General features: G+C 46.3%; 1 protein-coding gene across 28 annotated transcripts in view; it reads left to right on the top strand.

Moving 5' to 3' along the window:
• MSI2 (musashi RNA binding protein 2) overlaps positions 1-24,847 on the top strand; it is an 833,820-nt gene that overhangs the window by 198,415 nt on the left and 610,558 nt on the right. For 27 of the 28 annotated variants that reach the window (XR_013226812.1, XR_013226808.1, XR_013226811.1 and 24 more), the window contains exon 6: positions 21,241-21,333. The exons of the other annotated variant lie outside the window; for it this stretch is intronic. Coding sequence is in view for 19 of the 27 variants with exons in the window: in XM_077312078.1 (XP_077168193.1) it covers positions 21,241-21,333 (93 nt within the window). In the remaining 8 variants the exon portion in view is untranslated. The remainder of the gene's footprint in view (positions 1-21,240; positions 21,334-24,847) is intronic. 28 annotated transcript variants of the gene reach the window in all.

Genomic DNA, 24,847 nt, shown 5'->3' with positions numbered 1-24,847 from the left:
GAACTGGATCCAGGCCGCAACTGGCAACCAATGCAGCTACCTCAGCATAGGCTGATATAGGCCCTCCAATGTGTTCCTGTGAGGACCCGAGCAGCTGCATTTTGCACCAGCTGCAATTTCCGGGTCAGAGACAAGGCTCTGCATAGAACGAGTTGCAGAAATCTATTCTGGAGGTGACCGTCGCACGGATTTCCATAGCTGCATGCTCAGGGGACAGATAGGATGCAAGTAACCTCACCTTGTGTAGATGGAAAAATGCCTGGTGGACTACTTTTCTGACCTGTGCCTCCATGGTTAGCAAGGCATCCATGGTCACTCCCAAATTCCTGGCCTGAAGGTGCGGTGTATGGGCAAGTGCACTTCCTGTTCTGCCCCCTCCTTCGCAGCCATAGCACCTGCATCTTGGAGGAGTTGAGTTTCCAGTCACTCTGCTCAAGCCATCCAGTCAAAGCATCCTAAAGTAGCGATCGGCAACCTGTGGGCCGTGGGCCACATGTGGTCCTTCGACTAATTGGAGGTGGGCCCCGAAGGACGCCTTCTCTCCCCCCCCCCCCCGGCCCTTTACTTCATTCCCCCTGGCCCTTTACAACACACTTCGGATGTCATTGTCTCCCATCACCCAGATGGGACTATCTTGTTGCAGGGAAACAAGCTCAGGGTTCCCATTGATTTGTCATTGTCATGAGTTAAGATTTCCATGAAAATAAAATGTTCCTTATGTTCATTGTTGTGGCGTGTCTGTATCTTATTTTGAAGGGATGTTTAAACATTACCATAGTGATCAGAGAGTGTTAGGACAGTGGTTGAGAGTAGAGGAGTACACTACCCCCCCCCCACCGGGCCTCAGTAAAAGGCATTGAGTGATCCCCGGTGAGTGGTCCCCAGCGTTGAGTGGTCTCCGGTGATAAAAAGGTTGGGGACCACTGTCCTAAAACAATCCAAGAAAAGTGTGTATCCAACCTTTGCTTGAAGACTGCCAGTGAGGGGGAGCTCACCACCTCCTTAGGCAGCCTATTCCACCGCTGAACTACTCTGTGAAAAATGTTTTCCTGATATCTAGGCTAGATATAGGCTAGATATCGGGAAAAAATTTTTCACAGTCAGAGTAGTTCAGCAGTGGAATAGGCTGCCTAAGGAGGTGGTGAGCTCCCCCTCACTGGCAGTCTTCAAGCAAAGGTTGGAAACACACTTTTCTTGGATGCTTTAGGATGCTTAGGGCTGATCCTGCGTTGAGCAGGGGGTTGGACTAGATGGCCTGTATGGCCCCTTCCAACTCTATGATTCTATGATTCTATCTAGGCTATATCGTTGTACTTCTAGTTTAAACCCATTACTGCGCATCCTTTCCTCTGCAGCCAATGGGAACAGCATCCTGCCCTCCTCCAAGTGACAACCTTTCAGATACTTAAAGAGGGCTATCATGTCCCCTCTCAACCTCCTTTTCTCTAGGCTGAACATTCCCAAGTCTCTCAACCTATCTTCATAGGGCTTGGTCCATTGGCCTCAGATCATCCTTGTCGCTCTCCTCTGTACCTTTTCAATTTTATCTATGTCTTTCTTGAAGGGAGGCCTCCAGAACTGCAAACAGTACTTCAGGTGTGGTCTGACCAGTGCCGTATACAATGGGACTATGACATCTTGTGATTTTGATGTGATGAACCTGTTGATACAGCCCAAAATGGCATTCGCCTTTTTTACCGCTGCATCACACTGCTTACTCATGTTTGGCATCATGGGGAACCTTATCAAAAGCTTTACTAAAATCCAAGTAAATAACATCAACTGAATTTCCACGATCCAGCAAACCTGTTACTTGGTCAAAAAAGGAAACTAGGTTCGTCTGAAAGGACCTGTTGGAGACAAATCCATGCTGACTTCCTTGATCACCAAATTGATCCAAGTCCCTCAGCCTTTCCTCACAGGGCTTGATGGTGGACTTCCACATGGAGGATGGAGCAGAATTGTTCTCTCTTTCCGCAGAGGGACAGACCAGAACTTATTGGATGAAGTTAATTCAAAAGAAATTCTGTCTAAATATCTGGAACAAGTTCCTGACAGAGCGGTTTCTCAGTCGAACAGGCTTGCTCGGGAGGTGGTGGGTTCTCCATCTTGGGAAATTTTTAAACAGAGGCTGACTAGCCATCTGACAGAGAGGCTGATTCTGTGAAGGCTCAATGGGGTGGCAGGTTACAGGGGATGAGCAATAAGTTTGTGAGTGTCCTGCACAGTGCAGAGCGTTGGACTAGATGACCCAAAAGGTTCCTTCCAACTCTATGATTCTGTTATTCTATGACTCCTGCATCCTGAAAGTTCCTGGTAAGGCTGCAAAAAGTGTAGATGCCAAATAGTTCAAGATAATGAAATACAGGAGGGGACTATGAGGCACTCCAAAAGGACCTGTATAAGTAATTTAAAGCCATTACTGCAGTTCCTATCCTCTGCTCCTCTGCTGTTCCTATCCTCTGGTTCCTATCCAAACGGAACTGCTCCCTGCCATCCTCTGACAACATTTCATATACTGAAAGAGAGCAATCCTGTCCCCTCTTGACCTCCTCCTTTTCTCCAGGCTGAACATTACAAGCCTTTCCTCATAGGGCTTGGTCCCCAGGCCCTTGATCATTCTCGTCACTCTCCTCTGCACCCTCTCAATTTTGGCCGCATGCTTTTTGAAATAAGGCCTCCAGAACTGCCCACAGTATTCCAGGTACAGTCTGACCCATGCAGTATACAGCAGAACTATGAAATCTTGCGATTTTGATATAATTTACCCACTTCGGCTTTCAATCAGACTTCTATACTGATTTCCACATACAGATCATGGGGGCATTCCTGTACACACAGGATCTAAAGGGGCATTACAAGGGGTCAAACTTGTTTATTAGAAAAACTAATAAGAATTGTAGCATTCCTTTTTCTCTTTTGGAAAGAGCAAGTGAGCTTGTTGGGCTCTCTTTAGATGCAAGGCTCATATTTGTAGAAAAAACAAATTGGAGTATTGCATAGACATCAGCTTCTCTCACGCGATTAAGGGAAGTCTTGCTTATCAGAGGCTGATTGCTGCAAGCATCTGTATTATGCAGATGAAATTAATCAAGGCTAAGGGTTAATGTTTTTCCGTTTGTTCGGGGATTTTTTTAAGGAATCAGCTAAAGTAGTGTGGCTGGGAGGTAAATTGCCTTAAACGTTATTCCCCCCTCCCTTACTTTTTCACGCTTTTCAGCCATAATAGCATGCCGCTGGGATACTGTAATAACGTTGTTGATTGGACCAAGCCATTACAAAGCTCTCGTTGGTTCCAGCCATCTGATGAATAGAATGAGACCAGTTGCCACACTGAGGAGACTGCAACTGGTTTGTAGAATCATAGAATCATAGAGTTGGAAGGGGCTACACAGGCCATCTAGTCCAACCCCCTGCTCAACGCAGGATCAGCCAAAAGCATCCTAAAGCATCCAAGAAAAGTGTGTATCCAACCTTTGCTTGAAGACTTCCAGTGAGGGGGAGCTCACCACCTCCTTAGGCAGCCTATTCCACTGCTGAACTACTCTGACTGTGAAAAGTTTTTGCTGATATCTAGCCTATATCGTTGTATTTCTAGTTTAAACCCATTACTGCGCGTCCTTTTCTCTGCAGCTAACGGGAAGAGCTTCCTGCCCTCCTCCAAATGACAACCTTTCAAATACATAAAGAGGGCTATCATGTCCCCTCCCAACCTCGTTTTCTCCAGGCTGAACATTCCCAAGTCCCTCAACCTATCTTCATAGGGCTTGGTCCCTTGGCCCCAGATCATCCTTGTCGCTCTCCTCTGTACCCTTTCAATTTTATCTATGTCCTTCTTGAAGTGAGGCCTCCAGAACTGCACACAGTACTCCAAGTGTGGTCTGACCAGTGCCGTATACAATGGGACTATGACATCTTGTGATTTTGATGTGATGCCCCTGTTGATACAGCCCAAAATGGCATTTGCCTTTTTTACCGCTGCATCACACTGCCTGCTCATGTTTAGCTTACAATCCACAAGTACCCCAAGGTCTCGTTCACACACAGTGTTACCTAGAAGCGTATCCTCCATCCAGTAGGTATGCTTTTCATTTTTCTGACCCAGATGCAGAACTTTACACTTATCTTTATTAAATTGCATCTTGTTCTCATTTGCCCATTTTTCCATTGTGTTCAGATCTTGTTGAACTCTGTCTCTATCTTCTGGAGTATTTGCCAGTCCTCCCAATTTGGTGTCATCTGCAAACTTGATGAGTAGTCCCTCCACCCCCTCATCTAGATCATTAATAAATCTAGATCATTAATAAATATGTTAAAAAATACCGGACCGAGCACCGAGCCCTGAGGTACCCCGCTACTCGCCTCCCTCCAGTCTGATGAAACTTATTTGTTCACAGAGTTTGTTTCCCAGTACACATCTGGGAAATTGATGCCTCCCATGACGACAAGGTCCTGCCGCTTAGATATTTTCTCAATCTGCTCACATAATGCAGCATTCACATCCTCTCGTTGGTCAGGCGGTCGGTAGCAGACACAAACCACCACGTTGTTTTTTTCCCCTTGCTTATTTTCACCCAGATGCTTTCCACTGTAGATATACTCTCATTCACTAGAATTTCCTGACAGGTAAGCCCTTTCCTCACATACAGTGCCACTCCTCCACCTCTTCGATCTATTCTGTTTTTTCTGAACAGTTCATATCCATCCACCATTACATTCCAGTCATGAGAATCATTCCACCAAGTTTCTGTGATGCCTACTAGACCATACCTTGTGGGCAGAAGAATATGCTGAGTCGTAAACTGGTTCTCCAAAGCAGAATGTTATTAAGTCTCTCAGTAGCATACTTTACAACATTTCAAGATACAATATTAATATACAAAGGAATTGAACATAAAATATATGTTACGCATTTTAAAGTCAAAATTATAAAATCCTTGTGGGCCCCGCCTGGGCGGCTGGCTCGGGCCCAGCCCTGGGCATCCCTTCTCTCCAGTTGGAGGGGCGACCGTCATTGGACCTTGCCAAATCGGGGGAGGAGAGGGCGAGTCCCACCCACCGGAGGAGGAAGAGTCATCTGACTCAGGTTTGGCTTTGGGGCGCAAGGAACTGTCCAGGGTGAAAGTACTCCGGAACACGGGCGTCACTGCAACACCGTCCTTACTTTATTTTTGTTACATCCATCTGTTTTCCACCTTTTCCCTTTTCTCCCCGTGCTCTCCCTTTGCCCCTCTTTCCGTCCTTAAATCTGTTTCCCCCTTTCTGCCACACCCTCATCCCGTCGGCCCCAATAGTTCCAACCCCTCCTCCCTCTCAGCTTCTCTGCTGCGCAAGCTCGGCCCCGCCCTAGCCCTGTGGTGTCGCCCAGACTCTGGTATGCACAGCCCTTCGAACTGCTCTGTTCTTCTTCTCCCCTCCGGCTTGTCTGCTGCTCACCCGCCCATTGCTGGGTCCCTGCAGGGGGTCCAGTCTGGGCGCTGCCGGTAGTGGTAGAGCATCTGCTTGGCAGATTCAATCCCTGGCATCTCCAGGTACGAGAATCAGGTGCTAAAAACCTATATGCACAACTCTGAGTAGACAAGACTGAATTTGATGGATTGAAGGTCTGATTCAGTAGAAGGCAGGTTCATGTAACATGCTTGGCCATCACATTAGGTGAACTGGCTGCGTTTCCAGTCATTGATGTAATTTATTTTGGGATTTCTATTCTACCCTGTCTTTGAAAATTCAGGAACACAAATGGCTATTCTTCTTCATTTTTACTGGTGGGCACCTCTGAATAGCCTTTCAGATTTTCCCAGCAAGGCAAAGGAACCTCAGACGTTGATAGAGTTTGTTCTTTTTCTGTATTCTGTTGTGAGTTCAGGTAATTCAGTTACTAGTTCACATTTCCCATTAGGCAAGTTGTGTTTTAATCAGATGTAACATTGTATTTTGAATGCAGAGCACAATGGAGTATGAAATGTAACTCAGTGCTATACAGAAAGTGATTTCCTCTTCTCGCTCCCACCCCCTCTCTGCCTAAATGTGTTTAGAAGACACAAGACACAAGCATTCAAGAATGATGAAACAGCAAAGTGGAGATTAGGTGAAGGAGCTCTAGCACATCCCACTAATATCTATCTATCTCTGTATATTTATCATCTGCATAGAAGGGAAAGGCACTTCAAGAAATATTTTTAGCGTTGTGACTAATTAGTTTCCTTCTGAAGTTTAAATTAATTTTGGCAATTTGGGTTGCAGATTAAAGCACTTGACACCTTTTTCATTCTCCAGACAAGCCCTGTCAAGTTGGAGCACCAGGCAAGAGAGCCCAGAGGAGGGTCATGGTTCTTTGTGATGAGGGGCAGCTTTAGCTGCCTTGTGCCCTTCAAGCCTGGGAATGTCTGTAATGGACCTCATAGTTCCTGACCTCCCTCCCTCGTTTTTCTTTGTACATTTTTGCTCCCGGATCTCCCGCTGGGTTGTGGCACCTCCGTGGTCCCTTTCCACAGCGCCCCTCCCATCCTTTCCTTGCATTTCAAAAGGCTTATTCCGCTGTGCCTTCTTGTCACTGCGCTTCAAGGCTGCCTACTCCTGCTAAGTAGTCTAAATCAGGGGTAGTCAACCTGTGGTCCTCCAGATGTCCATGGACTACAATTCCCATGAGCCCCTGCCAGCGTTTGCGTTTGCTGGTGGGGGTTCATGGGAATTGTAGTCCATGAACATCTGGAGAACCACAGGTTGACTACCCCTGGTCTAAATAACAGATGCCCAGAGGCGTTGGCACCTCTGAGATCAGAGAAACACTATTGCTCTTTTCCTGTGTAAACCCAAGTTCCTGCCAAAAGCTTATTTCCTGCTCCCCTCCCAAAGCCCAGGTATATAATCTGCATGGATCCCCTCCCCGGTGTCTCTGTCAAGATTCCTGTCTGTGAGCATATGTCAGTCAGTCAGTCAGTAACCTTTTATTGGCATAAAGTGAGCATATGTGTAGATCCTGAATTCTGATTCTTCCAGTAAAGACTTCTACTTAAAGCTTTGGCCTGGAGCCCGATAGTGATATCTGGGGAGTGATTCTGCCGGGGTCTCAACCTCTTGGTTCCTGACAATGTCATATACCCGTCAGTCGGTCTCAAAGTACACTTTTTTGGAAACTCCCTCATCTGGCTTGAAGCTTAATCTAGCCAAGGCTGGAGTATGGCATTGACTTCATCATATGGTAGCAAATGCCCCCCCCCCCACTGCGGCTATTGAAGAGAGTTGGAAGAAATAGCTCCACCACCTTAGATTATTTACTTTTTAATATATCTCACCTTTATCCCTTATCTTGCTGTCTTCTCCCCCATATTATCCTTTCAAAAGCCCTTCGAGGGAGGTTAGGCTGAGAGTCAGTGACTGGGCCCAGGTCACCAGTGATGAGTGGGTAGTCTTGACCTTATAGTACCCCTGAAACATGACAAACTTGCAGTATATGTTGCTAGCTTGGAAGCCATGTTTGTTGTGCTCAGGGGGCCCAATCTTTGCAAATTCATTTCAGAGCCACAGTTGTGGGCCCAGGTTAGTGATGGGTCTCTCTTGGCTCTGTGCTCTTAGCAATTGCTGCTCTCTGATGGAGGCCCTAATGGGCAAGATCAAAATCTGCCTGATAGCTGAGATGGGATATCAGTTTTAATACAAAGTGCTGGCTAATCAACGCCGTTGTCTTCCCCATAACCAGTGGTCCCCAACATTTTTATCACCGGGGACCTGTCAACGCTTGACAATTTTACTAGGGCCCGGGGGAGTAGTCTTTTGCCGAGGGACATTACTGCCGCCCCAGCCGTGGCGGCCGCCGGAGAGCACCAAAGGTGAGCTGGTGACAGAGGGGCAGGACAACCCCCGAGGCAGCAGCCAGGAAGGAGGATGGGGAGGAGCCGTGGCCCAGTATCGACTGATGTTCGGACCGGTCCCGGTCCCCAGACCGGGGGTTGGGGACAGCTGCCCATTATAACCTATGGATGCGAAAGCTGGACCTTGAAGAAGGAAGACAGGAGCAGAATATATGCTTTCGAAATATGGTGTGGGAGATTAATGCTGCGAATACCATGGACAGCCGAAGTTGCCAACAAGATAGTTTTAGAGAGGAGCAAACCAAATATGTCATTAGAAGGGAAAATATTACGGCTAAAGCTCACTTACTTTGGCTACATCATGCGATCAAACTCGCTAGAAAAATCATTAATGCTCGGCATGGTCAGCGACAAAAGGAAACGTGGTCGCCAAAGGGTCTGCTGGCTCGACACAATCAAAGCGAATACAGGGATGACCATAAACCAGTTAACCAATTAAAAGAAGCAGTCAGAGACAAGGACGCATGGCAAAGACTTTCCTATAATCGGCAAGGGTCGGACACTACTGAGCGGATGACATCATCATCAGTTGGGGTTGGAGGAGTGCCATAGAGTGTGACAGTGCCAGGCTGGAACTGAGTACTCCAATAAACCCCTCTCCATGTTTCTGGGATCTGAACCCATTAATGGTTCATCTCAAGGAGCATGAATCTGCAGTTGGGTTTCTTAACCCAGCTGATTTTGACATGTTACTTCTTCTAAGGACCTATTCTCTCTCTTTTGAGAGTGCCTTTCTTTTTCAAAAGGAATGGACCAGTCTCTTTAGCCTAACCCTCGTTGGGTTTATTGTGATGGTAAAATGATGGCAAGGGCATTGATGTATTTTTGTTTGTTTAGGACAGCTTTTTTCAACTTTTTTACCATTGAGAACCCCCTGAAACATTCTTCACATTTTGAGAAACCCCAGAAGTAATGTGATCATGTAGAATATAGTTGGGAAGCATAACTGTGTAAACAGTGTAAACGCCCACCTGAGGTCCCTCTCCTTTCTATCCCCTCCAGACCCATCGTTGACCATTTTGGGAGCAGAGGTGGGTCAACATGGTCATATGTGGTCTGGGCCCAGTGTATCTGAGAGACCGCCTCCCTGCCTATACCCCCAGAAGAGCTCTATGCTCCGCCATCTCCAACTGGCTACGGATCCCTGGCCCTAAAGAGGCACGTCGGGCCTCAACAAGGGCCAGAGCCTTTTCAGTCCTGGCTCCCACCTGGTGGAATGAGCTCCCCGAAGAGATCAGGGCCCTGCCGGAACTTCCACAATTCCGTAGGGCCTGCAAAAAGGAGCTCTTCCACCAGGCATTTGATGGGGCCGACTGAGCCACAACACCTACAGGTGCCCCCCAGACTGAGGGAACGAACCGACTGAGGGATTGTCAAGTTATTGTTGAAGTGCCGTTCTAATTGTTCCAGTTGATATGTTGTTATTGTTATATTGTTATATTGATTTTGATATTGATTTTGATAGTGTTCTATGTGAATGTTCAAAAATGTTTTATGTAAACCGCCCAGAGCCGTAGGGAAGGGCGGTATAAATAAACAAACAAACAAACAAACAAACAAACAAACAAACAAACAAACAAACACATAAATAAATAAATAAATAAATATTTTGTCATATAACCTGATAAATGGTTAACAAATTGATTAATTTCCACCCATTTGGGAAACCCTTTCAGGGTCATCAAGGAACATAAGAGCGGATGGTCAGCATACGGAAAATCCTAGGTATTTCCAGCTTTAAAGAATGAAAGAGAACTTGGATGGCAGGACTTGGTATCTGACTCATGCCAATAAATCAGAAGGGGCATAATAATAGGTGGCATGTCTCTAAAGAATGGTCCGTATCTGACACATCTGGTTAAAATCATAGTTTTTATGTGGCTATAACAGTTAAGTGATATGATTGAATGCCAAACCAGTTTGAATGCAGATGCTGCTGCTGCTGCTGCTGTTCGGAAAGCGAGGCTTCAAGTGTGGAGAGCGGGTATTTTTGAATCCCTTTTATGAATGCATGCATCCAAACTAATTCAGAATGGACGGTGTTGGGTCCTTGTACATGTGGTTTGGATTCTGTGGTTGTCTGTAAAGCCTACGAACATTTTTAGGGCCTTTAAATTTCCCTCCCAATTAGATGAAAGCAACTACTAATGCCACCTTTTGTCATGACTTATTCTTTAAGTTGGAAAGATTTTTATGGACTGCGTATGTTTCCACTGTCCAGATGATACATTATAGACAAACATTTTATATTAACTCTTTAGAGATTTTTTTATACCCAGATCTATTCACATATAGAAGTTGCACTCTAAGTACTATTATTCCTTCTGTTTCCTTTGTCTGTCTATCTATTCAATTTATAAACTCATCACTCCCACACAGTGTCTCGTGGCGGGTAAAAATATTCATACCCACAATTAATTGCCTTAAAATAGTAAAACCAATTAAAGCCCACTGATTGTGGGAACAATCCTACATCTCCCAATCTTACACCTCCCAGGCTCCGACCCTATGCCTACAGGATTAGCTGATGAGCTGACTATTTCAGGGAGGGGCCCTGATCTAATTGCCCTGGCCTCAACCGAAGACCTGGCAGAAGAACTCCATTTTGCAGGCCCTGTGGAACTGGGCAAATTCCGTCAGGGCCCTGAGCTCTCTCGGCAGCTCACTCCACCAAGTCAGGCCCAGAACCGAAAAGGCCCTGGTCCTGGTCGAAGCCTGCCGAGCCTCCCTTGGACCTGGTATCTCCAACAGATTTGCACCTGCAGAGTGAAGTGCCTTGCAGGGTACATAAGGAGATAATCATTCCTGCACATATGTGGGGCCCAGACCATGGAGAGGGAGACATCGAGGATCAAACCCAAGTTTCTGGTGGAGTGAGCTACTGATAGCTGCACCACATCCAAGTTGGTTAGGTAAGTTTCCTTGCTTGGTCCCTTCCTGCCCAGCCACAGGACCTCTGTCTGAATGGTTGAGCTTCAGACGTCTCTGAGCCAGTCGTCACTGCTTACAGGCATATGGCTAAAGATTCATGCTGAGATGATCCATCAGGAGGAAGAGCTGGGTGTCATCTACATATTGATGACATCCCAGCCCAAAACTCTGCACCAGCAGAGCAAAAGGACACATGAAAATGTAAAATAGGATTCGGAGAAAGGACGGCTTCTCAAGAGACTCCACTTTTTATTATTATTATTATTATTATTATTATTATTATTATTATTATTATTATTATTATTATTATTATTATTATTATTATTATTATTATTATTATTTCTAGCCCACGACTCTCAAAGAGGCCTGTGCAGGGTTACAAACATGTATAACATCTCCAGTTAAATCACCCCTAAAACAATCCAAAAACTATATAAGAATGCACAGCAAACCATACATAGAATCCAAGATACACCGCAGTGAAAAATCAATACTAAATCCCACCCACTATCACCTCTGGGGGTAGACAGAGGGGATGCAGATCTTATTCCGCCAATAGAGTAACCCAGGAGGGGGGTCTATATCTATCTTAGTGTGCCGGCAATCATAGACCTGGTGGGCTTGCAGGCCCTGCAGAATTCTGAATATGAGCTGGTGGTGGCTAAATTCTCTCCTGTTGCAACCCTCTGCCCACGACCCCAGAGATAGGAGATCAGTCATTTGAGGGCTGTCCCCCATATCCTGGCATCGACGAGGTGGTGATCTCAAAGCTCATGGTTGATTGTACAACGACATAGGCTAGATATCAGGGTGACTAGCGCTGTTTCTACCCCAAGGCTGGGCTGGAAACCTGCCTGGGATGTGTGAAGGGCTGAAGTTTCTTCCAGGAATGTAGAGATTTGGTCCACAACAGCCCTTTCAATCAACTTCCCAAGAAATGCTGTGAGACAGATCCATAGTTGTCAGGCTCCTGTGGGTCCAGAGGAAGTTTTTTCAGCAACGGGCACACCGCTGTCTCTCTTAGTCCTTTTGGTAATTCTTCCATTGAAAAGGAGAGGTTGATTATTTCCCAGTGGGGGCCCCCAATTCTTATGTCCATTGTTTTTAGGAGCTACAATAGGCATAGGTAGTTGTATAATCATATTGCACAGGTGCATATTGCACCAATGCTTATGGAATGCCCTCGCAGCCTGAGAAAACATCGCCTGCAAATATTGCTATTGGACTCAGTTTTTTAACTTGCAAAGTAGCAAAATTGGGGCACTGACGTATAGCATTATAACTTTGCCGATTGGTCCATAGAATTACCGTATTTGCCGGCGTATAAGACGGCTTTTTTCCTCTGAAAAACATGCCTCCAAGTGGGGGGGCCGTCTTATACGCCGGGTACTCCGTCTTATACGCCGGGCGAGCAGCAAGCGGCGGCGAGCGGCGAGCGGCGAGCGGTGGTGGGCGGTGGCGAGCGGCGAGCGGCGGCGAGCGGCTCCCCCCCACTGGGTGAGCTGCGCCGGCGAGCGGCGAGCGGCGGCGGGTGGCGGGGAGCGGCGGCGAGCGGCTCCCCCCCACTGGGTGAGCTGCGCCGGCGGGCGGCGAGCGGTGGCGGGTGGCGGGGAGCGGCGAGCGGCGGCGAGCGGCAGGCGGCGAGCGGCTCCCCCCCCCACTGGGCTCACTCAATATTTTGAGTTGAAATGTTGGGGGGTCGTCTTATACGCCCAGTCGCCTTGTACGCCGGCAAATACGGTACTTATGTTTTTGGTTAGTAGCTTTTATGGTTTGTCCCTTAACCTTGCTTTTAGTTGTATATTTTAACAGTTTATTAGTTTTATATTTTAACAGTTTATAAGAACAGGCCTTGAAAGGGTCCCCTCCCCTGGCCCTGGGCCAAGCAGCTTAAGGTGGTTTTGGGCCGCAGTTCACAGCTGGATCAAGTGGACTGGGCAGGGGCAGGCCAGCTCATTAGGAGGCCTGGGACAGAGCTCCTAAGCAGGCAGTCAGCAGTCCAAGGTGCCCTCATTAGCAGCCCCTGCTTAGCAGGCAAGAGGCCCTCATTAGCAGGCCCAGCCTGGGAGGCCTTCATTAGCAGGCCCTGCTTAGCAGGCCAAGCAGGCCCTCCACCACAACCCTTTGCCCAGGGCCCTCTCCCCTTACCTGCTGCTGTCTCCAGGCACTGAGGTGCGTCTGAGAGCAAAGAGGCTAGAGTCCAGGAACAGAGGGTGGGAGCTGCAGGGGCAGGGCCAATCAGGTTGCAGCCAGCTTTGCTAGCTGCACCCTGATTTGCCCTATTCCAACTTGGACAGCCGGACATGTTCCACCCCGTAGGCTGTTTCACAAATATGTAGAGGAACCATGGATAAGGATGTCTCATTTTCCTTTCCTAAAATAGTCAATGGTATTTAATGCTTCTCTTAAATACTGACTTATGATTTTAAAAGTTTAAAAGTTTTACCGCTGAAGCATTTCTAACCATTTTCGTATGTATTACCTTCCCTTTTTACTGCCATTGTTTATTAGCGCATCTGAAATTTTGGTCTAAATGACTGTAAATAAAGATTGATTGAATAGGCATTTATTTATTTATTTATTTATCATACTTCTATACCGCCCTCCCCGGAGGCTCAGGTCTAGTGGGCAAGTGGTTGTGCTGTGTTTCCTTGTTACTACCAATATATCTTTGACTGAAGTCAGTAAAGCAAAGGGATCTTGTCTTTTTTCTTAGTTTCCTAATGAAAATAACTTTGACTTGCCCCCACTTCCCTTTTCCTTATGATTCCAAATGCTCAGCCCCCCTATTAAATCAAATGGTAGCATGCAAAAGCCCCCTGACAGACTTGCAAATGCTTTTGTTGCAACACGACTGCAACCAATTCTTATTTGTCAGTGACAATCTTCTACACAAAATATATGCTTAGACTTCATTTGTAGAGCCGTGAATTGCAGCCAGGAGAGGAATAATTGAATTTTGATGTTGCTCGGTTTTACAGTGATTTTATTTTTAAACGGAGTGAATTAAGTGGTTGAAAGAGGGGAGGATGCATCTGCCTTGGCCAACATTCAGTGGCATCTGAAATGGGATTGGTATTTGTTCCTTGCTCAGCCTGAGGTTCCTCAGGGGGGTTTGTGGGTGACCCAGGAACACAGCGAGGATCTTTAAAACTTGCTTTTTATTTTAAATATATATTGATAAGTATGTAGATCAACCTTACCACTGAGAAACCCCTGAAACATACTTCAGGCTTTGAGAAACCCCAGAAGTGGTGTGATTATGCAGCATAGCGGTATTCATGCCCACCCTGGGCCTCTCCCTACCCCCTGCATGCCCATCATTGACTATTTTAGGAGGGGGTAGGTAGGTCAACATGATCATATCACCAGATAAACATTTAACAAATTTTTTAAAATATAAAATGTTAATTAATTTGCACCCATTTGGGATGCCCCTCCAGGACATCGACCAACCATTTCTCTCATCCCCTTTGCAGTTTTTTTGTCCAAGCCATTCAGCTCTGTTAACAGGCAGCAACTGACGAGGTCTCCAGGCTATCCCAGCTTTCATAGAATCATAGAGTTGGACCTCATGGGTCATCTAGTCCAGTGGTCCCCAACCTTTATATCACCGGGGACCACTCAACGCTTGACAATTTTGCTGAGGCCCGGGGGGGGGGGTAGTTTACTTCTGTACTCTCAACCACTGCCCTAACGCTCTCTGATCGCTATGGTAATGTTTTAACATCCCTTCAAAATAAGATACGCCACAACAATGAACATATGGAACATTTTATTTTCATGGAAATTTTAACTCAATGTGCTGGCTAATCAACGCCGTTGATTAGACAATGACATCTGAAGTGTGTTGTAAAGGGCCAGGGGGGATGAAGTAAAGGACCGGGGGGGGGGGGAGAAGGCGTCCTTTGGGGCCCACCTCCAATTAGTCGACGGACCACATGTGGTCCACGGACCACAAGTTGGGGATCGCTAATCTAGTCCAACCCCTGCACTATGCAGGACACTCAAATCCCAGTCGCTCATCTACTGTAACCTGCCACCCCTTTGCCTTCACAGAATCAGCCTCTCTGTCAGATGGCTATCTAGCCTCTGTTTAAAAATTTCCAAAGATGGAGAACCCACAACCTCCCGAGGAAGCCTGTTCCACTGAGAAAATGCTCTAATTGTCAGGAACTTCTTCTGTAGATGGAATTTCTTTTGAATTAATTTCATCCCATTTGTTCTGGTCTGTCCCTCCGGGGCAAGAGAGAACAATTCTGCTCCATCCTCTATATGGCACCCTTTTAAATACTTGGTTATCAGATCCCCTCTCAGTCATCTCCTCTCTAGGCTAAACAGACCAAGCTCCCCCAACCTTTCTTCATATGTGTTGGTCTCCAAACTCCTCACCATCTTTGTTGCCCTCCTCTGGACACGTTCTAGTTTGTCAACATCCCTCTTCAATTGGGGTGACTAAAACTGAACACAGTACTCCAAGTGAGGCCGAATCAGAGCAGAGTAAAGCGGTACCATCACCTCCCCTGATCTGGACATGATACTCTGTTTGATACAGCCCAAAATCCCATTTGCCTTTTTAGCCACTGAGTCACACTGCTGACTCATGTTCAATGCATGGTCTACTAAGACTCCTAGATCCTTTTCGCACATGCTACTGCCAAGACAGGTCTCCCCCATCTTATATTAGTGTATTTGGTTTTTCCTACCTAAATGCAGAACTTTACATTTGTCCCTATTGAACTTCATTTTATTCAGTCTAGCCCACTTCTCGATCCTATCAAGATCATCCTGTATTCTCTTGCTGTCTTCAGTTGTGTTTGTTACCCCTCCCAGTTAGGATCATTGGCAAATTTAATAAGTATCCCCTCTATTATTATTATTATTATTATTATTGAATTTATTTCCCGCCACTCCCTTGCGGCTCGTGGCGGGTTACAACAATATAAACCCCATAAAATACATTAAAAACCAATTAACATGTCAATATTAATGACTACCTGGCAAGAGCGGCTAATCAACTACCCATTCCCCTTAGCAAGTGGAGAGGGGATACTGATGGTACTCATGTCTAATCCCAATCCTCAGGTCCCGGGGGGGCGTAGGTGTTAAGCCTGGTCTCAACCGTAAACCTGGCGGAAGAGCTCCGTCTTGCAGGCCCTGCGGAACGATGGAAGGTCCCGCAGGGCTCGCAGTTCTCCCGGGAGCTCATTCCACCAGGCAGGGGCCAGGACCGAGAAGGCCCTGGCCCTGGTCGAGGCCAGGCGTGCTTCCCTAGGGCCGGGGACGACCAATAGATTTTCTCCCGCAGAACGTAAAGCTCTACGGGGGGCATAGGGCGATAAGCCCTAATCCCTCTTCTAAATCATTTATATATATGTTGAACAACACAGGCCCCAGGACAGATCTTTGGGGTACTCCACTTGTCAGTCTTTTCCAAGAAGGTGCTGAACCATTAACAAGTACCTTCTGGGTACGATTTGTCAACCAATTATTGATCCACCTGACAGAATTAGGATCCATAGGGCATTTTACCAACTTGTGAACAAGAATATCATGTGAAACCTTATCAAAAGCTTTACTGAAATCCAGATAAACTATGTCCCCGGCATTCCCCTGATCCAGGTAGTCACTTTCTCTAAAAAAGAAATAAGGTTGGTCTGACATGACTTGTTCTTGCGAAACCCATGCTGAGTCTTAGAAATCACAGCTCTCAGTTCCAGCTGCTCAAGGACCAGGTGTTTGATTGTTCCAAAATTTTGCCAGCTACAGATATCAAGCTGACAGGTTGATAATTACCTGGACCCTCCTTTTTCCCTTTCTTGAAGATGGGGACAACATTTGCCCATCTCCAATCATCTGGCATCTCACCTGTTCTCCAAGAAGTGTCAAAAATAATGGACAGAGTTTCAGAGATGACATCTGCAAGTTCTTTTAGTACCCTTGGATGCAGTTCATCTGGCCCAGAAGACTTTGTTTCATTTAAAGAAACTAGGTGTTTGTGGACTGTTCCAACAGTGATCCTAGGCCACCATTCCCATCCCCCATGTTGTGTTACGTTTTTGCCACATTGATCACTATTTCCTTCACAAGAGAAGACCGAGGAGAAATAGGAGTCAAGCAGTTCAGCCCTCTCTTCATCATTTGTTATAATTTCACTTTCTTGTGGTCCTTCGGTGACCCTATTCTTTTTCTTGCTTGAAATATAACTAAAGAAGCCTTTTTTGTTATGTTTAGCATTTCTTGTTAGCCTAAGCTCATATTGAGCTATAGCTTTTCTAACATTCCCCCTACAATTATTGGTTGTTTGTTTATACTCATCCTTGGTAATAAGGCCTTCCTTCCATTTCCTAAGTGACTCTTTTTTATTCCTCAAATCTTTTGACAACTGCTCATGGAGCCAACTTGGCTTCCTTAAACTCTTTCCATCTTTTTTTCTCAAGGGAATTGTTTGTGCTAGAGCCTTCAGTATTTCACTTTTAAGAAACTCCCAGCCCTCTTGGACTCCCATCTGTTTAAGTCTTTCTGACCACAGGACTCTACGCAACGTACCTTTAAGTATGTGAAAATCAGCTTTCCTGAAGTCCAGTCTGTACGTACGACTACGGAAAGGTTTTCTCTTTCCCACAATTGAAAATTCCAAAAGCACATGGTCACTGCTACCAAGTGTGCTTCCACCTCATTTACCAGTTCTTCCCTATTGATGTGAATCAAGTCTAAAATAGCAGGAGCGGTGGGCAAGAAATCAAATCAGATCAACAAATAAGTTTCATCAGACTGGAGGGAGGTGAGTAGCGGGGTACCTCAGGCCTCGGTGCTTGGCCCGGTACTTTCTAATATATTTATTAATGATCTAGATGAGGGGTGGATGGGGAAGGCACTGGCAAACCACCCCGCATTGAGTCTGCCATGAAAACGCTAGAGGGCGTCACCCCAAGGGTCAGACATGACTCGGTGCTTGCACAGGGGATACCTTTACCTTTACCTTTAGATGAGGGGTGGAGGAACTACTCATCAAGTTTGCAGATGACACCAAATTGGGAGGACTGGTAAATACTCCAGAGTTCAACGAGATCTGAACACAATGGAAAAATGGGCAAATGAGAACAGGATGCAATTTAATAAAGATAAGTGTAAAGTTCTGCATCTGGGTCAGAAAAATGAAAAGCATGCCTACTGGATGGGGGATACGCTTCTAGGTAACACTGTGTGTGAACGAGACCTTGGGGACGTACAAGCATGAGGTCAAGCAGGCTGTGGGACAGCACTGGGACTCAGGGGGGGGGAATAGAGGGTTGTGTGTAGGGATGGATTTTGAAGGATGGACTCTATGGCAGGACTCCCTGTTCTCCCTAGGCTTCATCCCTAGATCTCAGGAGTTTTCCAGCCTGGATCTCGTAACACTACCCCCCCCCCCCCCCACACACACACACAGAGTTGCCAATTCCCCCTGGCCTCTGGCAGGGTATGGAGGCGTAGGTAACACTGTGTGTGAACAAGACGTTGGGGTACTTGTGGATTGTAAACTAAACATAAGCAGGCAGCGGTAAAAAAGGCAAATGCCATTTTGGGCTGTATCAACAGAGGCATCACATCAAAATCACAAGATGTCATAGTCCCATTGTATACGGCACTGGTCAGACCACACTTGGAGTACTGTGTGCAGTTCTGGAGGCTTTATTTCAAGAAGGACGGGGATAAAATTGAAAGGGTACAGAGGAGAGTGATAAGGATGATCTGGGGCCAAGGGACCAAGCCCTATGAAGATAGGTTGAGGGACTTGGGAATGTTCAGCCTGGAGAAAAGGAGGTTGAGAGGGGACATGATAGCCCTCTTTAAGTATTTGAAAGGTTGTCACTTGGAGGAGGGCAGGATGCTGTTTCTGCTGGCTGCAGAGGAAAGGACACGGAGTAATGGGTTTAAACTTCAAGTACAACGATATAGGCTAGATATCAGGAAAAAGTTTTTCTCAGTCAGAGTAGTTCAGCAGTGGAATAGGCTGCCTATGGAGGTGGTGAGCTCCCCCTCACTGGCAGTCTTCAAGCAAAGGTTGGATGCACACTTTTCTTGGATGCTTTAGGATAGTTTGGGCTGATTCTGTGTTGAGCAGGGGGTTGGACTAGATGGCCTGTGTGGCCCCCTCCAACTCTATGATTCTGTGATTCTAAGTGAATAAAGCTATAGAGGCTGTTGAAATGCTATTGGTATAGGGCTGTGTAGAAGCAAACGCTGTGCTAGTTGCCTCCTGCAGGTGCTGCAGAAGGCTCCAGGGGGTCACTTTCTCTTGTGGTCCTTTGTTTTCCTCAGAGTGCTCCAGCTTTCCCAATTCCTCTTGATGGGCTCCAAGGAATTCCAATGTATTGTAACCCCCCGAGTAGTCCAGAACTTTCTAGCTTAAAAACTTCAAGGCGGAGGTGCCCAGAGCATGAACATGATGAATCTGAGGGCACAGCAGGGCCCATCCTGTCCTGTTTCCTCCAGGGGTCTCTTGCAGCATCCCCCCCCCCCCCGCTCTTTCTGTGTTCCTTTGCAAATAAGCACTGGACAGCTGTTCCCACCAGTTGTAGGTACAGATTTGTGCTAATGGTTTCTGTCAGCAGCCTCTTGCCACTCAAGAGACTTTCTTCCCTTGCTGCTTCTCCTTCTCCTCTTGAATGCCTCCCACCCAAAGCTGCTGAAGCCCTACACTAGATGGTCTCACTGAAATTAGTTTTTAATTGATCCTCAGGGTAACTGAAGACTGCTGCCTGCAGTGCCAGTCACAACACATTTGCTGCAGTGGCCAAAAAGGAGCCCAGAGTTGTTTCTGACACCTGTTACATTTTGACTACTACATTTGATTGGAGGGATTTTTTTTTCTTCTCCCAGCCATGTAAGATTTTCTTTTCCCAAAATATAGAATTGGGGACTACATGGAAAAGAAGTTAAGGGACCCGGTTGCCTTGCAGTCTCCCAAGCCCTGAAAAGCAAGAGGAGGAAGTTTTATTGTATTGTTATTTTCTTGATTTGTCACTTACCTTTCACCCCCAATGGGAATCCAAAGCTGCTCCTTCATGGCCTCACTCTGTTGTGATTTCCAAAATCTGCCAAGAAATTTTTTTCTGCAGGACAGGCCATGATAACATAGCTGACCACATTCTACAGGCTTGGGTTTTATTAGGAAAATTACAAATCAGAAATTTGGGTCAATCTTTGTCCTCGAAATAGGGGCCATAGGCTGGCTGCTGCAGTTGCAAGCACTGAAGGTGCTTTAGCAACTGTCCTCCTCCCTAGTTTGGCTTAATCTGGACAGTCAGAAAGGGGCAGGCAATAAAGCTGAGTATACCGCTCTCAGCCGTCTTCTCCACACGGTTTTTGTTTTCTGACCACCACTGTGCTATTTGAAGTCAACCTCAATTTTTTGTGCCAACAAGAATGCTCTCCTTGTCCCTATCAGCATGGGTTGGAGGTGTCACCCATTGCAATTGGATACACCATGTTGGGTGCAGGGCAGTGGTCAATGACGCTATGAGCCCCAAGGCCTTGCATATTTATTTATTCATTCCTACTTCACCTTTCACCCACGGGGCCCTCCAGTGGCTTCTATCATTCTCCTCTCTCCCAGGCCAGGCTAGTCTGAGAGTATGTGACTGACACAAGGTCACGCAGCAAGCTTCTGGGGCAGCTAGGGTCTAGCGTTGATGGCCATCCCACCTCCCTGCCCATCCGTGAGCATCTTCTTGAGGAAGGGAATAAAGATGCCGCTAGCCAGTTGCAAATACTGGGGAGCCCCCAAGTCACCCACAAAAGCCCAGCCCTGAACCTGGTAGTATGTGTGTGTGTGTGCATGTGTGTGATAACATTAACAGTGGCCCTACCTGAGATGTAACGCAAGACTTGCTTGTTGTGGGAAAGGGGATGGAGTTTATGTGTCTCTCTTGGAGGGCAATAGGACTTCAGTTTGAATTCCAAGGAAATTGGTGTTCTGAATACCAAACTTGTGGGAAAGGCTGCCTTGCATCAGCCACCTGGAATGCCTTGGTGGGACATGAATGTGCTAAATGTTTTATTTTTTAAGTTCTGAGAATTGTTGGCAACATCCAAGACCAGAGACTTCTTTCAATGCAACTAGTTTGAAGGGCTTGCTACTTTGCTGAAACTTTGGGGGAGGGGGATTATCTGTTGATCAGAAAGGCCTGGGAGTGGAGGAATCCCTTTTTCCAAAATGAAAATGCTTATGAAAAGAAAATCTCCAGTGGGCAGTGGGGCTGGTGAATGCCTAAACCAGCCATCAAATATCTCTTAACCAAACAGCGCTAGTGTTATTTTCAGTATGCGTTCCTCTAGGGAAGGGAAATGTTTTTTGCTAACCAGATTTAAAGGATCTGAAAACCAGATTTTTGATAGCCATTGTTTTGAACAATCTGGGGTAATGCTCTTTTTGTGTTGTCATTTCTTACAGATGGTCACGAGAACAAAGAAAATATTTGTAGGTGGATTATCTGCTAATACGGTAGTGGAAGATGTAAAGCAATACTTTGAGCAGTTTGGCAAGGTGAGTTCCAGTCTGGGTCAGTGTGACACACTCCATGTTCTTTATGGCTTTGGAGGAGTCCTCAAGGATACCACAGCAATAGCTGGAGCACTACTGTACAAGGCAGCCATTCCGAAATGAGCTCTGTGCTCCCCACTGTCTGTGATCTTTATGAGTTTGTCTCCCCTTCCATGTGGCAAGAGATGACAATGGGTAAATCTGTATAATTGGTTCCTGAATCAACCAGTATCACATGCTCATTGTTATCAAAGAGCAATACAAGGTTATCATGTCTGGCGTATTGGTGCACTCCTGAATCTGAATCTCCTGGCCTATCTGGTAGAACTGGTGAGTGATAACATTAATAGTCATAGAGCAAGTGTTTTGGAGAGAGACGGCATTGTGCACACTGAGAAGGGAAGTATGGGATTTAGCAGTTTGCTTTTATTTAGGTCACCTTAAGATACTCATTCCATTTTCAGTTCACTTCAGTAATAGTTTGCAAGTGGATTTTGTGATTTCACATAGTATAGTGTATCATTTAGCGTGTGTGAAAGCATTACCAGGTTCATGAAGGGTCTCTAGAATGCCAAGCACATTAGAGAAGACCATGACGGAATTCCCATCTAAGACAGGGAGAAAGGAGGACCAGAATGCAAGCAATATAATTCAATGGTAGAAGAAACAGTTTGCATGCAGAAAGTCCTGAACTGAATCCTTGCTTATCAGTAGCTGAAGATCTCAGGTAGGATGACTGGGAAAGGCCTTTTTCTGCCTGAAGAGCTGTTGCCAGTCATTCTAGACAGCACTGAATTAAATGGACCATTACTTGGCAAAAGGCACGTTCATCTGTTAGCCTGAATATGGGTTAAGAAAGTGTTACAAAAAGTCTTTGCTTCCTTTTTCCTTGGACTCTAGTGGAGCATTGTTAGAGCTACTTGCAAAGTGTACTACAACTTTTGAGTGGCACACCATGTTACAAGAACGGAGCTGCCTCCTGTGTCAGGTTCTTTCCCTTTTCCTCTGTAAAGTGCAGGCTTCACCCTGAGTCCTGAATCATCACTGTACACTGTACACATTTCCTGCCCCCATCTGTGACAGTGATGGATATTAGCTATAGAGAAGGGCTAATATTGGTAAGGATTTTTAAATGTTGGTTTTACTAATATGTTTTTTATTAAGTCAGAAGAACTCAATGCAGGGCTGACGGTGTTTCTTGCAACATGTTCTTCTGCCTCACGGGTGTCTCCTGTGGTGTTGGTTCTTCCCCCAAACCCTCAGATTTGCACACAGACAGCCAAAGAGAGGGTCACAGCTGGCCTGTAGCAATCTTTGGGCTCTCCATCTCTTTCCTGAGCCGTCCAGCTTCTTTTGCACGGCTGCCGTGTCCACAGCTTCCAGTTGAAACATTTCTTTCTCCCATTCTATGAGAATGTGCTTGCAGTCGAGTTTCTTTTTGTCTTGTTTGTTTCAAATACCCCCCCCCCTTTGTGATGACAAATGACAATGCATATTTGTATAGGCCACTCTTTGTTTTGGGCACAGTAACGGGATAGAAATATACAAAAGTGTCTCCAGCACTTTTTTGACATCTTGTATTTTGAAATACCTCTTGTGGCGCAGAGTGGTAAGGCAGCAGATATGCAGTCTGAAGCTCTGCCCATGAGGCTGGGAGTTCCATCCCAGCAGCCGTCTCAAGGTTGACTCAGCCTTCCATCCTTCCAAGTTCGGTAATGCCAATGTCGGTAAAATGAGTACCCAGCTTGCTGCTGGGGGGTAAACAGTAATGACTGGGGAAGGCACTGGCAAACCACCCCGTATTGAGTCTGCCAAGAAAATGCTAGAGGGCGTCACCCCAAGGGTCAGACATGACCGAGTGCTTGCACAGGGGATACCTTTACCTTTACCTTTATTTTGAAAAAGGGGTCGGGCATGTCTACTGAATGTTGTTTTTTTCAATCTGAGAGGCTTATCCCAAGGTGTAGTCCACGTAGTGCAGCCTTTCTCAACTTTTTTACCATTAAGAAACCCCTGAGACATTCTTTAGGCTTCAAGGAACCCCTGATGTGGCACAATCGTGCAGAATCTGGTTGGGAAGCATAGCTATGTACATGCCTACCTGAGGCCCTTCCCCTTCCCACCCCCTCCAGGCTCATTATTAGCCATTTGGGGGGAGTAACATAACTTTATATGGTCATATCACTCTACAAATGGTTAATATATTTTAAAAAATATATAAAACATTGATGAAATTTCACCTATTTGGGAAACCCTTCCACAGCCATCAAGAAACCCCAGGGTTTCATAAAACCTTGATTGAGAAAGCCTGACATAGTGCCTTTTATTAGGACCAACCAGATGACATTACAGTGTGCAAGTTTTCAAGTTTCAAGTTAGAATTTATTGCATATAGCCATAGGACATTACAATATAAAAGAAAATATAAAAAGACTAGCTTCAAAGCCCAATAAAAAAGGGGCTTTGAAAGGGGGGAAGGGGGAAGGGGAAGGGGGAACCCCCCCCCGGCAGCTTACCTTGTTGTCACGTCCAGGGCCCACTGCCAGCTTCGCCATTAGGAGAGCTGCCCAGGCACAGAGCAGCCCCATGGCAAGAGGGGCAGCGGAGAGGCCCGTCCCTGGCTGTCGCGCCAACAAAAAACTGGCCCTTGGCCTGGGAAGGCCTTTCGCCACGTCTGCGAGTGGCTCTTGCAGGGATAGGGGCAGTGGAAAGGCCCCCCCTCTCGCCAGACACGGCATCAGAGAGCTGCCCTGTTAGGCTCGGGCAGTTAGGCATGCCTGAGAGGGGCGGGCGACGGTCGATAGAGGGTCGGAGCCATTTGGGGCTTTGCCGGCCGCATCCTGATTAGCCCTATTCCATGTCGGGCACCTCGGACTCGCTCCACCCCAGGGCCAGGATTTCAAATATTTCAAATTTCAAATCAGTAATGAAACAGTAAATAAGGGAATGTGGAATGTCAGATAATAACTACTCAACACCACAAGAACATTTCTAGATTACATTTGTCCACTTATCATACTAGATATCTGCTTTCTGATGAACCACTTTGGCCCTAATTTTCTTCGCTGCAAGTGTGCAAGTTTTCAGGTTTTCCAAAACTCTTCTTCAGGTTGGATATTACAGATATTACAGAACAACTTCTCATTTCATGGTGCAGTGGGAGAGCAGCCACAAATGGCAAATGCTGGTGCTTGTGATAGCACTAAAGCAAAGCAAGTCATAGATGAGTCTGAGCGACAAGGTGTAATCTGCTGGGAAGATATCCTGACAAGGAGCTACATATGAGTCTCTGTAAGAAAGGCAGGCTAGGAATAATTTCAGTCAATAACCATCATTGCATGAGAAATCAGGCACCACTGGGATCTTCCACTTGATACTGATCTGCCTGGAGCGTGGGCTCTGATTTCAGTTTTGCCAGCCACAGAGGAGGTCGTGATTGCAGCTGTTTTTACTGTCCCAAGTGTTCTTCACAGTAGGCTAGATTGTGTGCAAGGGGCACCGTAAGGACTCAGCCAGA

The sequence above is a fragment of the Paroedura picta genome, chromosome 15 (genome assembly GCF_049243985.1).
Source record: "Paroedura picta isolate Pp20150507F chromosome 15, Ppicta_v3.0, whole genome shotgun sequence".
NCBI lineage: Eukaryota > Metazoa > Chordata > Lepidosauria > Squamata > Gekkonidae > Paroedura > Paroedura picta.
Note: the sequence above shows the minus strand (reverse complement) of the source record. Positions and strands in the feature narration are given on the sequence as shown.